The sequence below is a fragment of the Gadus morhua genome, chromosome 10, assembly GCF_902167405.1.
Source record: "Gadus morhua chromosome 10, gadMor3.0, whole genome shotgun sequence".
Lineage (NCBI taxonomy): Eukaryota > Metazoa > Chordata > Actinopteri > Gadiformes > Gadidae > Gadus > Gadus morhua.
The window spans coordinates 16,091,173-16,113,628 of NC_044057.1; the positions used below are offsets into that span (position 1 = coordinate 16,091,173).

Consider the following 22,456-nt stretch of genomic DNA (forward strand, 5'->3'; position numbering starts at 1 on the left):
GCGCGCAGATTAAACGAACGGCACAAAAAACACCTACGCACTATTTCTTTCAAAATCCATTCTGAGAAGGCAACGGCGTCAGCAACATTTTCAGATGCTTCTGCCCTTATTATGGTTGCTCTTAAGATTACAAAGCCAGAGCAGATGGGCGCTGGCATTGTCCCAAACACGAGTACAGTGACAGAACTAAACAGACCCCAGGCTGGTAATGGTGATTTGTGACTATGGTGACAGCTTCCACGTACGTAAGGGCTAATGAGTAGTGAGGAAGAGTTTACTTTATCCAAACAATAAGAATACTGAACACGGATGTCCTCCAACTAGGAATGAATATCTGAGTGATACGTTACATTCAATCTAACCTACCGATTTGAATCACAACTCTAATTAATGTGACGATTCCAAACAACCAGAAAATAAAAAAGAATTGTGAAATGGGCTTTTTAAGTTGCTTTTTTAGAGTTGTGATCAACAGCCCTTAAAAAAGATCTGTCATCACAAACTATTCCGGGACAGACCGGGAAGCAATTAAAGAGTGTAAGCTAAATAAAAAAAAAGGAGGCCAATGTGAATATGTGGTGATGATCCTGCTTTGACTTAATGGGAGCAGAGAGGACGACTGGAGAGGCAACACACTTACCTTAAGAACTGGCCTCCTCCACATGCTTCAACAGAGACTCGGGCAATCACATAAACACAGCTTACGACTAACCAATCAACTTCCCAAGAAGAAGTTCTTTTAATTATCATAATCACAGAGTATGAATGCCTGAGATATTTATATTTGCATTATGTGTGCGGTAAAGTTAGAACCTAATGCCTTTTTAAACGGCAATTTGATTTCTCAGTTGTTTTGTTCACAGGGTGTACAGTTAGATAAGACACGTTGCAAGACTGTCTACTATACACTTTGCTAATCAAGCAACCTCTATAATGATCCGATGTGCCATGTAGTTCTAATAGCCTGCAAAATCCTGAGCCAGCAAACCCTGAAGGCGGCTTTCAAAGTAATTGTTGGCATATTTTCTAAACACTGAACGTAGAGGGTCTAAATATTCAGTCTCCTTCTCTTGACAAGCGAGTTCAAGACTGTATTTTTTCCTCTCCATTGTTAGTTAAGTGCATAGCCTTAGCCTCCTGCGTGTGAATGGCCTGACCAGTGAAGCACAGAAAGAGAGAGAGTCAGAGAGAGAGCGATAGAGGGAGAACTCACATTGACCCAGTATCCCAGACAGGGCCGTCTTGAACTTCTCCTTGGCCTCCTCCATCTCCTTCTCGTGGGTGCTCTTCTCCCCAAGCAGCCGGCGGATGTGGCTGTTGGACGACTGGATCATGGAGTAGAAGTTGTTGGCGTTGCGGCGGTTGACCTCGCCGCGCTCCACCCAGGTCAGCAGCACTCGCACCGCGTCCGGGAACGACCCGTCGTCTGGCCGGGGCGGGAGGAGGAAGAGGAAGAGGGGAGAGCGAGGAACGGTCAGCACATCAGGGTTTTCACAGCGTCTTTACGCCTTAGGCGGGCCGCCTAAGCAACAAATGTCTGCCGCCTTAACTACTAACTTTTTTTTAAATATTATTTAAAAGTATAAAATAATTTAAACTTCAATCACTCTCTGTGTATTAATCAGGTTGCAGGACAACAGTCTGACAGCCTGCATGAAAATAAGCTTAAATGGTCCAACTGTAAAATAGTGTGTGCGTGTGTGCACTTTTCTTGAGAGGATATCTGGAGTGAATTGTTCCTGGAGAGAAAAAAACATGGAACGCTTTCGGCGGAAAGTTCTAGTTTGTTCTGCTTCTACGCACGGGGACACTGCCAATTACACCAACGGTGGGATTTTAAAAATAAAAATGTGTATAAAAGAGTGTAAAAATAAAATATCGGTAACTGTACACCTGTTATCGCTGTACAGCTATCTCACAAAAAAAGTACAGAAAGTGAGACCGAGAAATAAATGCCACTCTGGGTGAAACGTGAACACTGGCAGTTTAAAGAGAAAGCCATATAGATGAACGGCTTCTCGATATAAACAGACTGCGCTGAGTGAGAGGGATGGAGAGAGACACACCGGGGGTGGGGGGGAGATGGCGAGAAAGATGAAAGCACATGAAAGCAGCAAACAGGTGAATTGGCTGAAGAGTGACTGCAGGGCTTGTTGCCATCACAACGCAAGTCGGGGTATTTTTCAAACATCCGCTGGTCTGGGATGTGCATTTAGAAAACTGAAACCGACGTTTCTGCCGAAATAAAGGACTCTGAAACAGTTAACTGTGCAGCAAAAAAGGGAAAATGTCGACGGTCCATAGCACTATAGCGCTCTCTCTCTCTCGAAGCTCACAGTCATTAGCCAAGAGCATTCTTCGTGGGTAACAGCACTCTGTTAAGAGTTATTTTACACCATGGCCTCCCAGCTGGGGCTGGAGAGAGTAAGCGAAAGCCCGCGGCAGATGGCCAAGAGCGATGGAGTCCTGCTCCCGTTTACGTGGGGGTGGCGATCCTGTCCGAGGGCCCTGGAAGTGTCATTGCTAATTAATGGAAAACTTGGGTTTCCCAGCCAGAAAGCTGTGACCAGAGGCGAGCGGGAGAGAGGGGGAAAGGGAAGGGATATCTGGGGATATGATACTGGAGGCGGCTGACAAAACGGATGAAGGCAGAGGCCACAGGAGAGGTATTGGGCTCCTTTGTATCAAGCATTAGCCACCAATTTCCAGGCCGTTTCTTTTTGCACACTTCCCCCATCCAGGTGTTTTCCAGAGCATAACTGAAGGCAGATGTGGAGTGGACACACTGGCAGTGAGGAGCAGATTACGTGTAGCTTTTGTATTATGGCAGACATTATTATAGAAGCCTAATTATTAATCCATAACTCTGAGACTACATGCTGTTTTTGTTTTTATTTTTTGCTCATGTTTTGCCTGTTTCCTTGGCAACAACCTCATCGTAGGCCCTTTTCTTGGCCAATCGCACAGACAGCGTAACAAGATATGTGTCCTCTGTCCTGAGCAAAAACATATTATCAATTTTCCGTGCCACTTATTTGTCTCACACACACACACACACACACACACACACACACACACACACACACACACACACACACACACACACACACACACACACACACACACACACACACACACACACTCTTTTTATCCTTTGCTACATAGTGTGCTATGCATGTCCTATCCCATCTATCTCCTGCACGTTTTCCGGGGGCGTTCACAACACCCACGCCCTACCTTTGATCTTGTCCCCCAGCTGGCTGCACTCGTGGTCGGAGTAGTGCACGATGGGCGGCGGGGAGGGGGGTCGGAGGAGGTCCTCCTCAATCTTGCGCCGGTGCCGCTCCTCCCTGGCCAGCATGCGCTGCCTGCACTCCCACTCGTAGAGGTCGTCCCTGGCCTGGGCGAAGTCCACGTGGAGGCGGCCCGTGTCCTTCTTGTCCGTGCTGGAGCCCAGGCGGATCCGGTAGCCTGGAGGTCAGCGGGGGGGGGGGGGGGGGGGGGGGCGGCGGAGGTGGAGAGGGGAAGAAAGGGAGAAGGAGGCGAAAAACATTAATAACTTCAATGCAGAGGGCAAGAGAGAGACACAGGTCGCCTTCAGAGAGGGTGCTGAGTGACGCATTTGAATGCAGCACAGCGGTGCCGTCTTCAAACGCGGCTTCTTCTTCTTTGGGTTATACATTCGTTATGTTTCCCCTTATTGTCTGCCTGGCACCCGCGGCTACACGCCACACGCAGCCTCAGACAGTTCTGAGCGCCGTGCTAGGGATCACATGCTAACAGGGATGTCAACCCCGGTAACACCTGAATGCATCCCCAAAGAAGAGTACGCTAAAAGAGAAACAGCATCATAAATGGCAATGAGACCGCCTGGGGAACCGTCTACCCCGCCTGTTGTAGGGCGATACTTCAATGGATTCTATTTTCTGCGTCAATACCCAACACTATTACCTACAAACCTGTATATTTGACGCCGAGGCAAGACTAAAGGAGGGCGCACTTTATGAGGCGGGAAATCAATCAGTTGAGTAGTTAACCACCTGTCTCTTGTCACCTTGCGTTATCTGCCGTCTTGACTGATGCCTCCGTTCCTAAGCAGAGTGTAGAGGAACAGGCCTGTATCCTGTACGTCAATACGATGGACTGAGGGGTAGCGATTGGCTTTCTAGTTGCTGGGGAAACACTGCAGTAACACCCTGGTTCTCTCTCTCTGGCTTTTAAGGGGGAGAATGCGCTAATTGACAAGCTAAAGTGTGTTTGTGTGTGTGTGTGTGTGTGTGTGCGCACCAACACAAGGTCTCAGGTGCCATAGGGAAAGAAAAGGAGAGGGATTGTGACGCAGGAGTCTCTTGTTTGGGGGCTTCTGAAGGCTGAGAATGTAGACGTGTGAGGGTGTTTGGTGTTAGTATCCGTGTTTTGTTTAGATTAGTGTATGTTCCGTGATTACATGTGCAGTTGTGTATGCTCCGACAGAGGCCAGGATGCCGGCTCGAGATCGGGGTATTTATGGTACAGAATGGCAGCCCTGTTCTTTTGGATCGTTGGGGAACCACTGCTTCATGTTAATGTGGAAAAGAGATGTGTATGTGTGTGAGCATGAGCGTGGGCATCAAACCCACGCTCATGTTCACACACATACACATAAATACAAATCAAAAATCCTTCACCTCAGCCGGTCTCTGTCATAACCATACACTACACCCATATTAAATAAAGGTACTACTACGGGCGGCCTTGGAGCGGCTGTGATGATGAATGAGCTTCGTGATGATGGGACATACGCGCCGACTGGTGCATCAAGGCACGAGTTAAGACACCTGAGCCCTGGATGCAGCTGGGAAATGGTGATAAGATAAGAGGCCCATGTAACATAACACGACAGAGTGAGGGGGTGAACGAGAGAGAGAGCAAGGGGGGGGGGGGGGGGGAGAGAGAGAGAGAGAGAGAGAGAGAGAGAGAGAGAGAGAGAGAGAGAGAGAGAGAGAGAGAGAGAGAGAGAGAGAACGCAACAGAGAGAAAGCACAAGAGAGAGTGAGGGGAGAGGGAAAGCGAGAGAGAGAGAGAAGCGAGAGAGAGATAGAGAGAGAGCGAGAGAGAGAGGGGAGCGAGTGAGAGTGAGAGATATCGAGAGCGAGAGGGGAGTGAGTGAGAGAGAGAGAGAGAGGGGAGTGAGTGAGAGAGTGAGGGGGAGCGAGAGAAAGAGAGTAAGCGAGCGTCAGGGAAGAGAGGGGGAGAGAGCAAGCGAGCGAGCGAAAGAGAAGAGAAGAGAAAGAGAGAGAGAATGATAGTGAGCGAGCGTGATAGGAGAGGAGCGAGAGAGAGAGAGCGAAGGGGGAGCGAGAGAGCGAGAGAGAGAGCCTTTCTCTACTTCCCGTCAGTGTTCATTGCCAGGCTGAGCATGGGGACCCGGTGGCAGTGATTTCCCAGGACTACAGCACCAGAAGCTCACAGAAGTCTGGGGAAATCCGAGCGCGGAAGCCAGCATTGAGGAGGACTGAGACACAGTGGGACGCATCCTACGTATAATCAATGAAATGACACTGGGGAGAGCCGTGTGGGAAGCTAGCCAGAGGATTGGTTTCCGGAAGGTGGGCGTTCTGAAAGGCTGCGTCGGATGTTTGAGGCCTCGCCGTTTCGGAAGACAGTTGACGGCGAAGTTTCCAAAGGGGCCTCCGCGAGTTTGAAAGACTCAGCTCCGGGCGTGGCAAGATTAGCATACACTGATTAATATATTCACATTGTGTAATTTATACAAACCAATCTAGGTCTGAAATCGACCTACCTACTGATCACCAATTTCAAACGCCAGATTGCTTTACAAAAAAAACTGACGAGGCCTGCTCACCGGAGAGGAAGAGGGCCTTGTCCACGGTGAACTCCTCGGCGAATCGGATGTGGCAGAAGTTCTTCTTGCTCTTGCGGATGGCGATGATCTCCCCGCACTGGCCGAAGATCTCCACGATGAGCTGCTCCGTGGCGTTCTCCGGGAGACCGCCCACAAACACCGTCTTGCAGCCAGGAGGGCGCTCTCTGATGGCAGGAGGAGGAAGGTCTGCCAAACATGGAGAAGAGAAAGAGAAGGCGCACACAGTCATTGTCTGAGCTACAGTCACATTACCTGCAGGCCTTCTCGTTAGCAGTCGCTGTGAGCAGCACGCATTAAGGGACCAACGACGGATCAGAACATATGGGCCGCTTGGGATTAAACCACAGCATCTGTACAGCCTGTACGATTGTAAGACGAAGAGTGTACTTACTAAGTGCATGTGTACACACATTTAATACTTGCTTTAATACCCAAGTGCTTACATACAGCCAACCATGCTTTTATCTGGATTTAAATTACAACTTGAAAGAATTTAATTAATCACATTATGTAGCCGACCAAACTAGATCTTAATCTTGTAAAAATTGGATAATGCAATGCATTTGCGTCTGGATAATAACGTGCACGTACAAGCGCACCGATGAGACATCTGATTAATTATTGGAAAACCAAAGCACACACAAAAATGAAAGCCGCAATCATCTTTCACAGCATTGACAACACAACCCATGTATTACATCAAATACGACGGAGGTGTGAAGAGTGATTGACACAGCACATTGGGTAAATGTCCTTGCTGCGTTTCATTATTTTGCATCATTCCATGCATGAAGATGCATGTCACATTAAGATTCAGAACAGTTGGTGGTGCCTATAAAGTGACCAGTATCCACAATTAACCAAATGGAGCCCGCTACGTCCGAGCACTGTGCAAGTAAGTAGCCTTTGTGGAAAAGTTCAAGAGGCCAATTACGTCAGAAGATGCCAATCAGCCAATTACAGCGGAACAATGCAGAATCAAGATTTCTTTAGTCCAGAGAATACAATTCTGACTGGTATTTCCTCAATCCATTGGATCACTGAGCCTCTGGCTCTAGATCGTCACACAGAGAGAGATGAAATGATTCCATGAGGCTTTCGGTGGCCTGTGACTGCCCGATACCCAGCTACATTAACCTAAATCAACTCGCGTGCTACGCTTAACCAGGTCATCACGGGTCCAGCATTCCTTCTATGCCTAGTAGAACCTCTTGGGGGCACGGCACAGACCCTGGTTTTGTCACCAGAGACATTCTACAAAAAAGAAAGTTATATGCACAAGGGATTCTACACTGTTAATTGAAAGCTTCACAGACCCTTTTTTTTATTACTCTCTCCTGCTGTGTTTCATGTTAATGGCCAATTATGCGCTAACAATCATGTGGCTTCCAGCCACATGATTGGGCCAAACCAATATGAAGATAAAACAAGAGAAATACCCTGATCACAGAGTTTTGAGCTTGTCTTAGACTTAGGCTTGGCTTTATTGATCCTTTTGGGATGACTCCCTCAAGCAAATTGAATTTCCAGTAGCTTCCAGAAACACAACACAACACAATATATATACAATATAAGATTAAACAATAAAGTCTTAGCTAACTATAAAAAGTAAACAATAACAGTAAACAAGAAAGTAGAGATAAGAATAGAAGTAAAACAGGAATCAAGTCTGCCCACAAACGATAGATTAGTAATCCTAAATCTGATTAGTGAGACTAGCGATAGTTACCAGGATATTAGCATCCACATGATATGCCTACCCAAGTCATCACCATCCCCATGCTATGTTAACCTAGGTCATCACCATCCATGGAGGCACAAACCAATGTCTTCAACCTCCATGTGACACTTGCCCAGGCTATTAGCATCCACAATCCCAAATCTAAACCAGGTCATCCCCATTCACTGTGCTACACCACCCCGGTCATCACCGACCAGCGTTTTTTAAACCGAGATATGCACAATCCACCATGCTCAAAGCTAGCTACCATTTTCAAATAGGTTTAATTTAAGTAGAGGCACTAAAAAGGCACAAAAGAAAGAAAATGGCAAGAAATAAAACCGTGGCTTTGATGCGAATGCAAACCGACAATCCTAGCTATGCACACTGAATGGGATAGGAGGCGGAATGGTTTGAGGGAGAGAGGGAGAGAGCGAGAGAGAGAGAGAGAGAGAGAGAGAGAGAGGAGGGGGAACAGCTTAAGGTCAGTGAGAGGGTTGCTTTGTTTGGTGTCAGGTTGATGGTGTGGAGCTGGAGGGGGGAATGCCTCTGATGGAAACCATATGCATCCTACTGATTAGCTGCCAGCACCTTCCCCATGATATTGGGCCTACAGCGGGATGGGATTCATGTACACTTCTTTACCTTACTACACTCATAACAAACCATGCATCACCCATGCACCCTCACTACCCCCAACTGTAGCTAAAAGTTAAAACGAACATTTGATTTCAAGCAGAGTTGTCCAGCTCAAGGCCCTCTACATCTTAGGCCTAGCCCTGTGTTGAATGATTTATTACGACGCAGACAAAATAAACATGGTTGCTGGTTCAAACCCCTTTGCTACTCCCGGCTAAGTGCCGAGGTATCCTTGAAGAACACCAACCCACCGCTCGCTGCTCCCTACGGGCTGGTTTGACGTCTGGCCCGGCTGGTGTTGCTTTTTGTGTGTTAACCTGTGTGTGTGTCTGTGTGTGTGTAGATAGGGATAGCTGAATGTAAGGCATATAAAGCAAAGCTTTGAGGGGCAGCAGTGGTTTAAAGAGCTATATGAATGCAATCCATTCTTGCGGGATTGGGGAATAGGCCAGACAGTTGGCGACAAATACATACAACCGCACAAAACACACACAATATAAACCAAACACACAGGTTTCATAGCATCGCTTTTTGCAGAGTCGCGTGGTACTCCACCAGATTCCCTTGTGTGGTAAAGTAAAGCACTTCTGACAACAAGCACCATGAAATAGTAATACGCAGGTGGCAGCATGGTGTTTCTCCCACTCCTTTGTCAGCCCACTTCTCCACTCGGAAGGTGCTTTCTGTGGGGCCGAGAGTAGGCCTAAATAAAACTGTCTGTGACACCAGATTGGACTTTACTTTGACATGAAAGAGTTGCGGTGAATACAACTTTTTTTCCTTGCTGATTCAAATCCAGGTTCCTTAGCTGTAAAGCCACTAATACCCTCATGAAACCATGTTCAAACAGTAATGTTTAACTGGCATTTACAGTGAAGCATTAAAAACACAGTCAACAGCCAGAAAACACTTCCTCCTCCTTACCTCAAATAGTTCTGTGTTGATATTGCCAATTCCCTATTGTTCTGACTCATTAACTGTGTTTGCGTTTGATAAGAAGGGTTGAAGCGGGTTGCAAGGGAAGTTCTAAAGACACATTTAATAGTGTTAAGTCTGACAAGTCCTGTTGGCGTTGTACATGTTTGACCTTTTTAAGTGGCCCATTTGTCAGCCAAAACCAGGTAAATCTTTAACCAAATGCAACTGTGTTTGGAGACGTTTCCCCTGACCCACAAAACTACAGTGGAAGGCGGGAGCCTCTGGGTGGGTTAGCTTGGCCTGTGTGATACAGATACAAAGGCAACAAGCAGGCAGCTCCTGCATTGGCCTCATTGGGTGAAGCAGAGCAGCACCTCGTACTGAGGCATGCTTGACTTTCATGACAAGATCCAATCCTTGGCAGTCCCCCCCCCCTTCGTCGTCATCGTCATCTCCGAAGTTAGGCTTCCCAGCGCAATCGTCTCTGAGACACTGAGGGCCTTTCATGGCAAAGACACATGTGACTAGCCCACAATATCATAGGGAGACGGGTGGTGAGGGAACCCATTAGGGTATGTGGAGCAGTGTAGGTAGAGCGGAGGAGGACGGGACATATTTGATACCCGTAATGGATCAGAGATGCCCCAGAAAAGACTTTGCCCATGCATGACCGTGGCGGCGTCAAGACACGGTTCAGACTCCGGGGCCAAGACAGTTATTGCCCTGTTTGGGATTGGACATTTCTTCTTCTCAAGACTCCCCCTATGCCACAATGCAAAAACTCCTCTGAAACCTGGTGCAGATTTATCAGTGGGTGACGGGGCCTTTGTAAATGACACAAACAGTCCCAGCAGCTGAAGTGTTTACAACAGAATTTCAAAGTCGAAGGGATGAGAATGTGACAAGCCAGCCTCATTCAGCCCCTAGGGGGAACCTATGCGCTTTGTGACGAAGTACGGTCGTTGATTCACCCTATGTTGATCCTTCAGAAAAAAAACTGAATGTGTATTTGAAGTGAGATCCAACCTCTCATCAGCTCCTCCATTTGCATCACACAGCGACAGTGACTATTCTTGCAACGCACGCATCACAGAAAAACAAAACAGCCTTAAAGGCTTCAGACATAGGGAAAGTGTATTTGCTTAGGAAGGAGAGGGAATTTGATTTGTTTTGTTAGGGTTTGCAAACTCCCAAACCCCGCTCCAGTCAGGGACCTCTGTTTTCCTCTGCCTTGAAGTTTGATGTGCAAGTAGGCTTTGACTCAAAGCTGACAGAAACTTTCTCTCTGGCAGTGAACTTTAACGGGGAGAGTGTGGCTTCAACTCTTCCTCCTCCCACACAGTGGAAATAAAGTATGAGGCAGGGCTTAACCAAAATTGGTGATTTGGTCGGAGCATGAAGGGAGAAAGGCGTGAGTTTATACAATTTGATGGTACTTACTGGGGTTGGGGGGAAACAAGGTGCAGGTCTTGCAGTGGATGATCTCCTTGATGATGGGCATCTCCATGGGGGGTGGCATCATGCCCAGGCCTTGCATCATGGGGTTCATGGGGGTGATGCCCGTCATCATCCCAAGGTTTGGGTCAAAGTCTGGAGGGGCAGATCAGCAACGGATTGGATGTTAAAAACAAAGCAGCTCTCTTTTAGGAGCAAAGCAACGCAACAAAAATTGAACTATTACAAGAAAAGGCTAATTGGCCAGAAGTTTCTAATTGTTAACTTTTACCAAGGCATGAGTAGAGCCTAAGCTCAACCTGTCACATTGGATTTTCATTCAGCATTTTTCTTTCCTTCCCTGTCTGATTCGTCTGTCATCTGCAGTGACACAATCTAATCCTATAAATAAATACACAGTCCCTGCATGAATATAACATCCAAAAAACAATATGCATAATTGAAAAGTAAAATAAATAAATAAAGACTTCTCAATAGTTCAAGGACCGGCTTCCCCAGAGCTAATGTGAGAAAGTAAATTGCCTCGAAGCGAACGCCAGCACTCTTGGCATCGGGGTAAATGAGAACCGACGTGACGGAGCCAAACCATGACGGCGTCACAGGTGACCCAGGAGCAAAGAGAACACCACAATAACAGCACACGCTCCACAGCGGCCGACGCCTGGCACTGGTTTTAATTAAGGCAATAGGAAATTACACGAGAGGAACCACCGCAGCCCGCTCTGTCTCGCACCGATGACCGCACCATCAGTCTGCTGCGAGGTACCGGAGCAAGAGAGAGCAGATAATAAGGAAGGCCGCGGTTGCCAGGGCGATTGATGACTTCTCATGCCCGGTGAGGTGAGTGAGAGGAAGACAGACGGCGGGAGAGGAGATGAGCCCAGGTCACGGAGGAGATAGACGGGGGAGTTAAGGCGATCTATTCCTCTTCCACCACCTCACACACACACTGATCAGGGGAACTGAGGAGAAAACCTTAACACACGCATCCCAAATCTAACACCCAAAAGGATCTACTGGTTTTGTTTGAATGCTCCTTCTGGAAATGATGTTCTCAATCCCAAGCTCTTATGTCCTCGCACTGGAGCAAAAGGACATTTTTGATTTTTGATTGGAAGCAAACTAGGTCTCAGCTCACATGAAACGCACAAGCAAAAGATTGAGTTACATCAGGCCAAGGCTTGTGCAATTTCACACTGCACTGGTGTACTTCATGTGGCCTCTGGTATGCTCTCTGTCTCTGTGTGTGTGTGTGTGTGTGTGTGTGTGTGTGTGTGTGTGTGTGTGTGTGTGTGTGTGTGTGTGTGTGTGTGTGTGTGTGTGTGTGTGTGTGTGTGTGTGTGTGTGTGTGCGCATGTGTATTTTCCTATAGTACTCACTTATCCTTCACTTTTAAAGTAAGAGTAGGCAATTTGGAGAAGCCAGGCTGAGTAAGCTTGATTTTGAAAGTATACAACCGAAAACAGCCCCAACACACCTCAGGCCTCCCTCCAAAGCCACTTTCCACAACACAGGACAGGCTCCCTAGCTTCAGAAATAGGTCCGCCTGGAATAAAACTCTGGTCATGGTCAAAGACTGCAAGGGCAGAGTGGGCGCAGGTAGACGGGTAGGTAGGTAGGTAGGTAAACAGACAGACGGGTAAGCCATCACTACATTTCATTTTGGTCGAATAAATAATGGGACAGGCTCATTACAGGCCTCACAGGCGACAGCCACAGACAGCACATCGTTTTCTTGTTTTTAATCAGAAATAGATTTATTGGTTACCATTGTGATGTAACGAAAATTAAAAATGACAAAAAATGCTTAGAAAATAAATTGCCTTCCATAGCTTTAAGCTAAGGGCTCGGGGAGCCGGTCCAATATGTGTAACAACAGTGCCTGTTGACTCCCTCTGGTGGATTTACTGCTATACCAGAGTTCTCTACAGGGCAAAAAAAACAATAGAAACTGTCCTGAAGCCATATCTGGGCGGGTGAAGCACCCTCGTCTCTCTACCCGGCACACTCCAGTCCTGGAGCATTTAGCCAAAGTGCTTCAGCAGACGGATTGTATTGGAATACTCTCAGGGAGTCATCAGTATTTGGTTGCTCTCGGTGAATATAAAAACAGATGCGTTGCGTTGCGTGCGTGAGTATGCGCACGTGTGTGTGTGTTGGCTCATGCTATCGGAAAAATCGGATTTCAACGGCAGAATTTTCCGCCGTTTCTGTGTACGAGCGACTGAGCCACCTACACAGAGCGTCTCCTTACTGCAGGAGCAGTGGCTGCCTTTCCAGTGCGGCACGGCCATGGGATTTTCAACATACGTAGCCAGTGGTATTGAGTTATTTATACATCACATTAATGAGGCCGTCCTACGGGATGGGTCAGATCAGATGCAGATTGCTGCAATCTGGGCATGAAAAGTGCCTGACAGCTCTGCCGTTGTCATTCCACACATTCTCCCCGAGTACGAGACAGAAGGGCTCTTGAGAAGTGAACATCTATGGAGAACTTGTGGGCATGTGTCCTCCCACACTAGGCCATCCTGTTCTGTTGGACGTCCTGAGTTGTTTTCGTGGCTCAACATTAACGGGAACTCCTCGCAAACCAGAATAGACCTCGCTGCAATGCATGCGCCATAATGACATGCACAAGTCCATGCGACAATGGCAGACCCCACACACACACACACACACACACACACACACACACACACACACACACACACACACACACACACACACACACACACACACACACACACACACACACACACACACACACACACACACCTCGTGTTACTCTTCGATGTTAAACAGTCCTGTATCCTGGGGGGTCTGTGGAAGGTAATTACATCTGGAGCTGCACATCAATCAGTGGGGAAGATTAAAAAGAATAACCAGCAACTGACATTTGATGCAGAAAAACCTCCAGGGCTGTAATTGCCGCACTCTACCTCCCTCTCCACTATCATTCCATCTCTGAAGTCCCTCTCCTCCCCCTCTCTCAACTTACCTCTGGCCCTGCATCCCCTGCTCCTCCTCTCTGATGTCTTGGGCAAATGCCACCCCCCCCCCCACCCATAACTTGGCTCAGAGATTGGTGGGAGACGCAGGGCCGACATGTGGCGACGGCGCTGTGAAGAATGCTGGGAAATGTCATCTAATGATGCAAGGTAGCCCTGCAAACCTGGATCCCTAGCCATGCCAGATGTTGGAACCGGCTCCTTTTCATCCAGGCAGCTCTGCTCTCTCTGTTCTCCAAGCCTACTGCTGTCTCCTTTAAGTGTGCCGTCTCAGAACAAAAAAAACGATATTATAACTATAACTCCATCGCTATAGCTGAATCCAAAAAAAACAACACAAAATATGCCGTCCAAAAACCTCTATCCACATGAATTTCTGCTCATTCATCTGCGGTCTAGCCAACCCCCTTTCCACCGTGTCTGTGACAGATATAATCTCAGTCACGTCTGAGCGGACCCCATTACTGCCTATGTGTAAAGCGCTGAGTCAGTCGCTCCTCTAAAACCTCCTGCTGTCTCTCTCTGCCACCTGCCAAAAGCCTGTGGCACCCAACACCCCCCCCCCCCCCCCCCCCCCTTCCTACTCAACCAGTCATCACACGGCCCAAAGCAAGAGCCAGCCAACCCCCCCCACCACCGCTGCAGCAGAGGAATGAACTGTAGATTGAAAGCTAGCAGATATGATTAAACTGCTTACGGTTCTTTCAAACAGTCCATTTGTGTGTTTGATGTACTTAATGTGATAAAAGCAAAGATGTATGTAAAAAGTTTGTGTAATGTGTACCAGTAGGTGACTTCCTTTCCCCTGACCCTATACCCTTGGTTTGTTTATAGTGAATATAGGGCGTTTGTGTGGCTGTGGTTTGGCTTGCGAGTGTGCAACAGACCTTGTTTATCAAGGTACTCCTCCCAGTCCACAGCCTGTCTATTCTACTGTGTGTTTGTGTCTGTCTATTCTACTGTGTGTTTGTGTCTGTCTATTTATTCTACTGTGTGTGTGTGCGTGTTTTTATTCTACTGTGCGCGTGTGTGTGTGTGTGTGTGTGTGTGTGTGTGTGTGTGTGTGTGTGTGTGTGTGTGTGTGTGTGTGTGTGCGTGTGTGTGTGTGTGTGTGTGTGTGCGTGTGTGTGTGTGTGGCGCTGTGGTTTGGCTTGTGAGTTTGCAACATACCTTGTTTATCAAGGTACTCCTCCCAGTCCACTGGTTCTGTCTGTCTATTCTACTGTGTGTGTGTTACTGTCTATTCTACTGTGTGTGTCTGTTTATTCTACTGTGTGTGTGTGTGTGTGTGTGTGTGTGTGTGTGTGTGTGTGTGTGTGTGTGTGTGTGTGTCTGTGTGACTGCGTGTGTGCGTGACTGTGCTTGTACTATTGTCTTCTATAGTCTAATAAGTAGCTTCATCTGAAACCCCATGAAAATCTGATAAGGTAATCAGCTCACAAAGGCAAACAATCCAATCATTGTCCAGAGAAGACATCAATCAACGACGACACTGTGACGTGTCCATGCTCTTCAACAGTCAATGCTATGCAAATCAGTGCTTTGTCCGAGCCCCTTTCATTTGACTTTCAAGGTCAGACCGACGGAAACAAACTGAGAATACCAAAAGGACTGGCACATAACTGGGAGTCCATTTCAATGGATTATAGTCTGGCCGACTTGGTTGCAAGTCAAGGACAACGATACAGCTGTTATAGTCGAACACTAATTAAGCTGATTATTATTGCCCCGTCAGGACGTGATTACATGAGGAATATGGTCGCCCTCTCAGAGACTGACGCAGCTCTTGTGAGGTCCACAGTAGGAACGCTATATAGCATTGCATCTGGCAGCAGTTAGACGCAGGAAGTGCTATAAGGAACACTGGAGACGGGTGGGAAGTGGATGGGAATACCCCAGTAATGTGCCTTGTGGTGGAGATTCGGTGAGAAAGCCCTGAGAGCAGATGTTTTAAACATTCCAGTTTGCTGCAGGCGTTTCCTTGCTCTGTTCCCAAAGCTGGAATATCCGGTGGGAATCTAATTTTTCTTTTTTTTTAAACACGTTTTGCACATATTTGTGCGCTGGGGATGCCCTGTTTCTCTGAGGACTGGTATTTGGACGGCGCGCTAATAGCCGAAGGCGTCACAATATTTGGGACAATTCGTTGGGATCATTTGAAAGGCTCTCGGGCCTTGACATGGTAAGCATTTAATTATTTTGGGTTTGGGCTCATGAAATGAAGTAATCTAGTAAGTGGCGCGTGCATTCGCCGTCTTCCCTTTGGAGAGGGGCAATTAGAAAGAGTGGCCGTCGAACTTAATGTGAGACCAAGTACTGTTAACTCTGATTGTAATTTGTTCACGAAGGCAGAGGGACACCCTGGCGTGCTTGACCTGCCTGCAGTTCATCAGCTCTGCAGCAGAGCACCGCTCCAAACCACCACACCCCTCTACACTGTGGGGACACGCACATCAGCTCACAATTATTGTACAAAACCGGTGACCTAATATGTATTCTCAAAATCAGCCGTGCTCAACAGTCACCACGAATGAACCGATAATATTTACGATTCAGGTCTTAAGCTGTAACGTATATATTTGGTATACATGTCCGGGCGGAGATTTGAGCCGCCTGCCTACGAATCTGACCTCCGGGTTAACACTGAACAGTGGAACAAATGCCAATTGACACACTGAATAATCCATTTAGCCCAGCGCCAGGTGTCTGCGCGAGTTCACGCGCACTAACACTCGAGTTGGCTCCGCTCGGAGCCCCAACGTTTCTGTATCAGCGGGAGACATTAAAGCTAATACTCTTTTTCCTATGCTCCCTGTGAGTGCACTGCTGTGTACAGCCCCTTTACACAAGCTCTAAATAAGCCCCCCCCTATTCACATCCCCTGTCCGTGCTGATGACAACAACAGCCGATGAGGATGATAGCGTGGCACACACACACACACACAGTGGTGTGCAATCTTGATTAAACAACTCTGGCAGCCACCGTGCGACAACAATCGGTACAATGCACCATTGTTGCCTTCCCCTCTTGGTACAACCCAACGCCCCATGAGTTCACAACAATACCGTGCAATTACCCCCCCCCAGACGAAGGAGGAGCACAAAGAAGAGGAGGAGGAGGAGGTGGAGGAGGAGGAGCACAAAGAGGAGGAGGAGCACAAAGAGGAGGAGGAGGAGGAGGTGGAGGAGGAGGAGCACAAAGAGGAGGAGGAGGAGGAGGAGCACAAAGAAGAGGAGGAGGAGGAGGAGCACAAAGAGGAGGAGGAGGAAGAGGAGGTGGAGGAGGAGGAGGGAGGACCCCAGCTACGACAACTCTAACCCTTGTTTCCAAATGCTGAAGAGACACGGGCTAATAATAGCGGAACAGAAGCCGCTGGTGTTCAGCTCCGGCGATGTGTTGTGCGTCGCACCGCCAGTGGTGGTGGTGGCATACGAGGCATGGCTCTGCCACGTCGCGGCCCAGAGTTAGTGTTTCAATAGGTTTAAACAGTGGCCTGTTTATTCAGCTGCACACACACATGGACAGACAGACACAGGCAGAAATGCACACACGCACGCACATGTGCCGCAAGACACGCACATGTGCAGAAAAACAAGCAGACACACACACTCCTGTGTGAGGAGAAGCAGCAGGAAGCGATGGGGGACGAGAGAGAGACTGGCTGGTGACATCCCTGGCTCCCGCAGGATTAGAGAGAGGCACCTATAGGCTGCCCGAGGAGTCAGCTCAAGAGGCAGCCATGCAGTTGACGTTGGGGAGGCTTGGAGGGTGGGTGGGCGGGTTGGGGTGGTTGCGAACAAGGGATACAGTTTGGGATTTCTTTTTTTTTTATAATGAATCAATAGGTTCACGTGAGACAACAGGACACGTACGCACAAGGGGCATGGGAAATTCTACGGAGACCCCTGAGGTAAAATGATAAAAACAGAAGGCAATCCAATTGTTTGATCCAAAAAATCACAATTAAAGGGCAGATTTAATGATGGTTTTAATCTGCCCTTAAATCTAGATTTATTGGACTAACTGGGAGGAAGTTGTCATTGAGGATCAAGGCCGTTCCATTTGCTGAATTTGGCTTACAAATCCTAGAGCTGATTTACCAATCTTTTCGCGGGCCTAACTTATTGGTTTGTGCTCTTAACCAATCCGTTCGCATGCTTTACAAATCTGTGTGCACAGATTTACCGTTTATTTGATCATTTTGATCATGTTACCCCTGGAGGGCTCAGTAGAATACCAATAGGCAAGAGGTTTTTTCTTCTCAGTAGTAAAACAGCGACAAAGGAACAGACTAGATCAAATTTCAGTGTTGGCATGATCAAAGCATGTGGGTTTAAACTGTAAATAAAGCACGTTCCTATTTGCACAGAATATGTATCGGAATCTACACGTCTCATTGATAGTTTGCACGGTCGACTTGTAAGACTAGTCACATGTTAGACTTGACTATCGTGTGAGTCAGGTCTGCGGCTCAAGTGTTACCCACATAAAACCCTGCATGCGCTTCTCTGGATGCACATGAGTGCAGAAGTAGAATTCGTGACAGAGAGAGTATCCTTCTGGGTCTGAATCCTCTCTGTAGGGAGAGAGAACGTCAGGTCCCCCTCCTCTGCATGCTCCTGACATACGCCGCTGTGCAAGAATAAGATCAGCCAATATTCCGAGGTGACAAGCCTTTCTCTTATTCCTGTGCATATTGTGACTAGTGGCGTATTATGTCGCCCTTGAGTTAAAAATAACACTGCGTCTTTGAAGGACTCGAAACTTTAGACTTGAAAGCCCTCAAAGAATATAATCGCGTGAAAAATATCCAAATGTGGAATGCGATTCACAAGGAGCAGTCACCTTAAACTGATTGACACCTCGTTCGTCTCCGAGCCTGACCCGATTCAGATGGTGGAGTTAACATTTTCAACTCTTTTTTAAAGACCAACAGAACCCGCAGCTGAGACAGCAGGGCTATAAAAGGTCGTTCCCCCCCCCCCCCCCCCAACGACATTTCAGCTGTATCTGTTTGGCATCGGATGAAAGATCATTTGATATAGTGAATCTTCCTGTTGTAATTATCTGATGTTCCTCTGCGACAGCTGAGCGTCCATAAATAACAACAGGCAATATAGGAGACAAGAGAAATGGAAACGAGAGAAAGAGAGAGGGAGAGAGAGACAAGGATAGTACGAGAGAGAGAGAGGGCGGGGGGAGAGAGCGAGGGAGACTAAACGACAGGGAATCACCAGCTGTTTCTCCAGGTGAACAGTGACAGGGACCACAGCTGTCCTCTGCACCCCCCCCCCCCCCACACCGACCTGCTAGAACACTTCCCTGGTCCCAGCAGCTTTAATAGAGATAAATTACCCCCCAGACCCGGGCCTAATTCGTTCTTTGTCACATGATTCAAGGATCCCTCCACTACCCCTGACATCTGTATTCCTCCACATCAGGCCACCACAAACCGACACACATGCTCGCACGTGCGCACACAAACGTGCGCACACACACGTGCGCACACACGCACAAATACGTGCACGTGCACACACACACGCACACACACACACACACACGTGCGCACACACACACACACACACACACACACACACACACACACACACACACACACACACGTGCGCACACACACACACACGTACGCACACACACATGTGCAGACACACACACACACACACACACACACACACACACCAATGCACAGACACAAGGGGTTGCATAAGGAACCGACGGGTGAAGTTACTACCAAGTCGACCCTGCCAGGAGACGTCGACTAGTTCTTGGCGCATAATTTCACACACTGCCACTGTGCCGTTGGCAGAGGAGACAGCAGTTGGTGAGCTCTTGTCGCACCAAACAGGAAGCTACGCTTAGCACCAAGGCGTCTGACCAAACAAAATCAAGTAACTGTCACCGCCGCAGTCACAACACAAAGACTTCTGAGCAGTTCACCCGGAGAGAAATCCCACGAGTGCTATGTGGGTGATTGATGGCATAAATTAAAACATCGCAAACTGTTCTATTGATGTTACCAACCTCTTACACTTTCAAAACACACAAATGCGTGTCTATTTATTAATTATTCTATAGAGGGAACGCGTCCACATGCGTAGGAATTGACTTCAAATCTATTTTAGCATTTTTTTGTCTGATTGCTGCAACACAATCAGACTTTTTTAAGCTTGATCTGATATGTCTGTTACTGTATTTTTTGTTGTTGTATACAGGCCTGACTTTGTACTGCTGGAATGGATAAACCCTTATGACCTGGTTGTCTTCCGGCAAAGAGATCTTGGCTAAATACATTTTCGGACAGCCCTTCCGTCTTCTTATATTTTTGTTTCTTTTTGTTTTGTGGGAGTATGTGATGACCTCATTGATAGAAAGGTCGACTTAAAAATAAACTGCAGTCGTGCAACCCCTAACACACACAGCCCGACTCCCACACACACACACACAACACACACAACACCCACCTGTCTGGAGAACTAGGGACAAAGGGGCTCTCTTAATGCCGCGGTCTAGCCCAATAAGTACTGAAAATCAAATTCCATTGAAACCCTGAGTAGGAGAGGAGGCTCGTCCTCCACAAACACTTCATATGAAATATGAACACTTGGGTGCTTGTGTGGGTCCAATCTCCATCTAGGACATTAGATCATTTTGAACTGCTTTGCTCCCCATCTGCTGGTGAGTTATTCTGTTATTCAGCTTTTCCTCCTTGCTAAGAATAATGGTCTTCCCTTTCCCCTTCCCGCTCACATTTATTACAAAGATACAAAGTTCTTAAAAACAAACAGCGGCAGCACACAACGACCGAAGGAACGTCGAGCAGGGGCACAAGTGTGTGTGTGTGTGTTGGTGCGTGTGTGTGTCAGTGTCTGGCTTGCCTTTACGTATATCATCTGTCAAGAAACCTATTTGGATTATTTAATGGCTAACGCACACGCACACACCCACTCTCCCCTAAAAAAGACAAGGAACGGAAAGGGGAATCTTAACCGACAAGTAACAAGTGATTTATCAAACACTTTCGGAAAGCCGCACAACCGGAGAGACGAGGGAAGAGGGGTGCTGGCAGATTTACTCCGCTTAGCAGGGAGATGGAAAGGTGAATTGGAGACAGTGTATTCAACGGCTGTGCAGGAGAATCGGCTGAGGCCAACGGTATGATGACCGTGGTCGTGGAGAGGAAGGAGAAGAACCCGTATGTGGCCGATTTGTAGCCAATCCACGGATGAAATAATGGCTGTTTGAGGACGTAAAGACACCGAATGAAATAAGAACCTAAGGCAATGATGGCCACGCTACCACCCTGTCACGTCGAGTCTTTCAGACCATTAAACCAGATTCAATACAGCCCGCCACCAAATTACATCGGCTCTGGCTGAAAAGGGGCATCCCAGGCAATCTGCCCGCGACGCACGATGAGAGAGCTCTGCAGGACCAGAGTGTGCCTGTGTGACCGCCTCGGCTGCACAGGACACTGGAGGAGCAGGTAGAGGAGATAACGACTTGTATTTTTAATAATGTTTCGGGTGGAGTGGTTTAACATGATGATTCGGTCGGGTGCGTTCAGACGCCCTCCTCTTCGACCTCCTCACTTCCTTTAGTCTCCGCTTGGGAATAATCACCCAAATAGGGAAACTGGAGATGCGGTAGATGGAGGGAGCGAAACGGATCAAGCCCTAATCGACGTTACCCAGTGTGCCTTGGGACGTGTTAATTTACTCATGCATTAACCAAGCACAACGTCTTAAAGCAAAAATCAATGATTCTTATACAGTGTTTGATTTGAATTATTAAAATCCACACTTGGATGTCTTCCGTCTGCGAGGCACACGTCCTCAAATTGCTCATAAATCCAACGATGCATACTGGATTTACTGCCGAACTCGTAGTCGCACTCGCCGTCTAACAGGGCGGGGAAGTTGAGAGCTAAGGACAGGAAAAACAAAACTACTCCCAGAGCAATGGATCCTCCCTGACTGCCGTGTCTCCTGTCTCTTCCCCGGAATAAATCGGCCTCTGCACAGCTGGCTCCAGCAAGGCAGATAATTCCAGGGGAAGGTTGTTTTTTTTTTTTTTTTTTACATTGGACACGCCACAACACGGCACAAGGCAGCCTCCAACACCCTCACATTTATTACGATGGCAGCATTTCCCCCTGCCGCGTGAGAGGGCTGTCGGGGGCGCTCGTTAAACGCGGCGCTCCATGGCTCCGGTGGAGCTGATCCGTATCCCGGGTGAGTGTTAGCGTTAGATTAAAAGAGTTAGCTGACGTACCTGGCATGAGCTGTTGCGTGGCCATGCTCATGGGGGCCATGCCCAGGTTGTTCATGGCCGTGGCCCAGGCGTTGGGGTCTGACATGGGCATCGGCATGGCGCTCGACTCCATGGTCATGTTCCGTATCACGTCTGGGAGGGAAGAAAGAAAGGACAAAAAAAAGAGCAAGAGAGCGGAATTAGTTTTACGACAATTTGATTTGTTTATTTTGTGACTCAGGTATATCAAAATTGGGTGAAATCCTCCAATGGTGTTGTCAAAAGAATTAAACAAACACAAACAACAGTCATGAAGGGAACAGCCCGGAGGAAGGCATGTGCTTGAGCCACCGGCTTGATGTACTGTCGTACTGAGATAGACTGATCACCATATTCCTTTCATAGGCCTCCTCCTTTCCCCCCTCCCCCTCCCCCTCTCTCAGCCTCCTTGCTTTTATCTGCTTCCCCTCCTGACCCCCGTGTTGAGGCAGGGAGAGGTGAGGAGACGAGGAGACAGGCCGCCGTGACCCTGCAGTCACTTTAGACAAGGATGCTGTCCCAGGCTTCCGCTATGAGGT

At 47.8% G+C, this 22,456-nt stretch overlaps 1 protein-coding gene across 3 annotated transcripts in view; it reads right to left on the reverse strand.

The window, feature by feature from the left end:
• The window catches only part of enox2 (ecto-NOX disulfide-thiol exchanger 2), a 131,559-nt gene that overhangs the window by 21,622 nt on the left and 87,481 nt on the right, over positions 1-22,456 (reverse strand). For 2 of the 3 annotated variants that reach the window (XM_030368135.1, XM_030368137.1), the window contains 5 exons: positions 21,900-22,031; positions 10,584-10,733; positions 5,846-6,061; positions 3,238-3,471; positions 1,214-1,426 (listed from right to left, as the gene is read on the reverse strand). In XM_030368135.1, coding sequence (XP_030223995.1) covers positions 1,214-1,426; positions 3,238-3,471; positions 5,846-6,061; positions 10,584-10,733; positions 21,900-22,031 — 945 coding nt within the window. The remainder of the gene's footprint in view (positions 1-1,213; positions 1,427-3,237; positions 3,472-5,845; positions 6,062-10,583; positions 10,734-21,899; positions 22,032-22,456) is intronic. The other variant, XM_030368136.1, reaches the window with a different exon arrangement.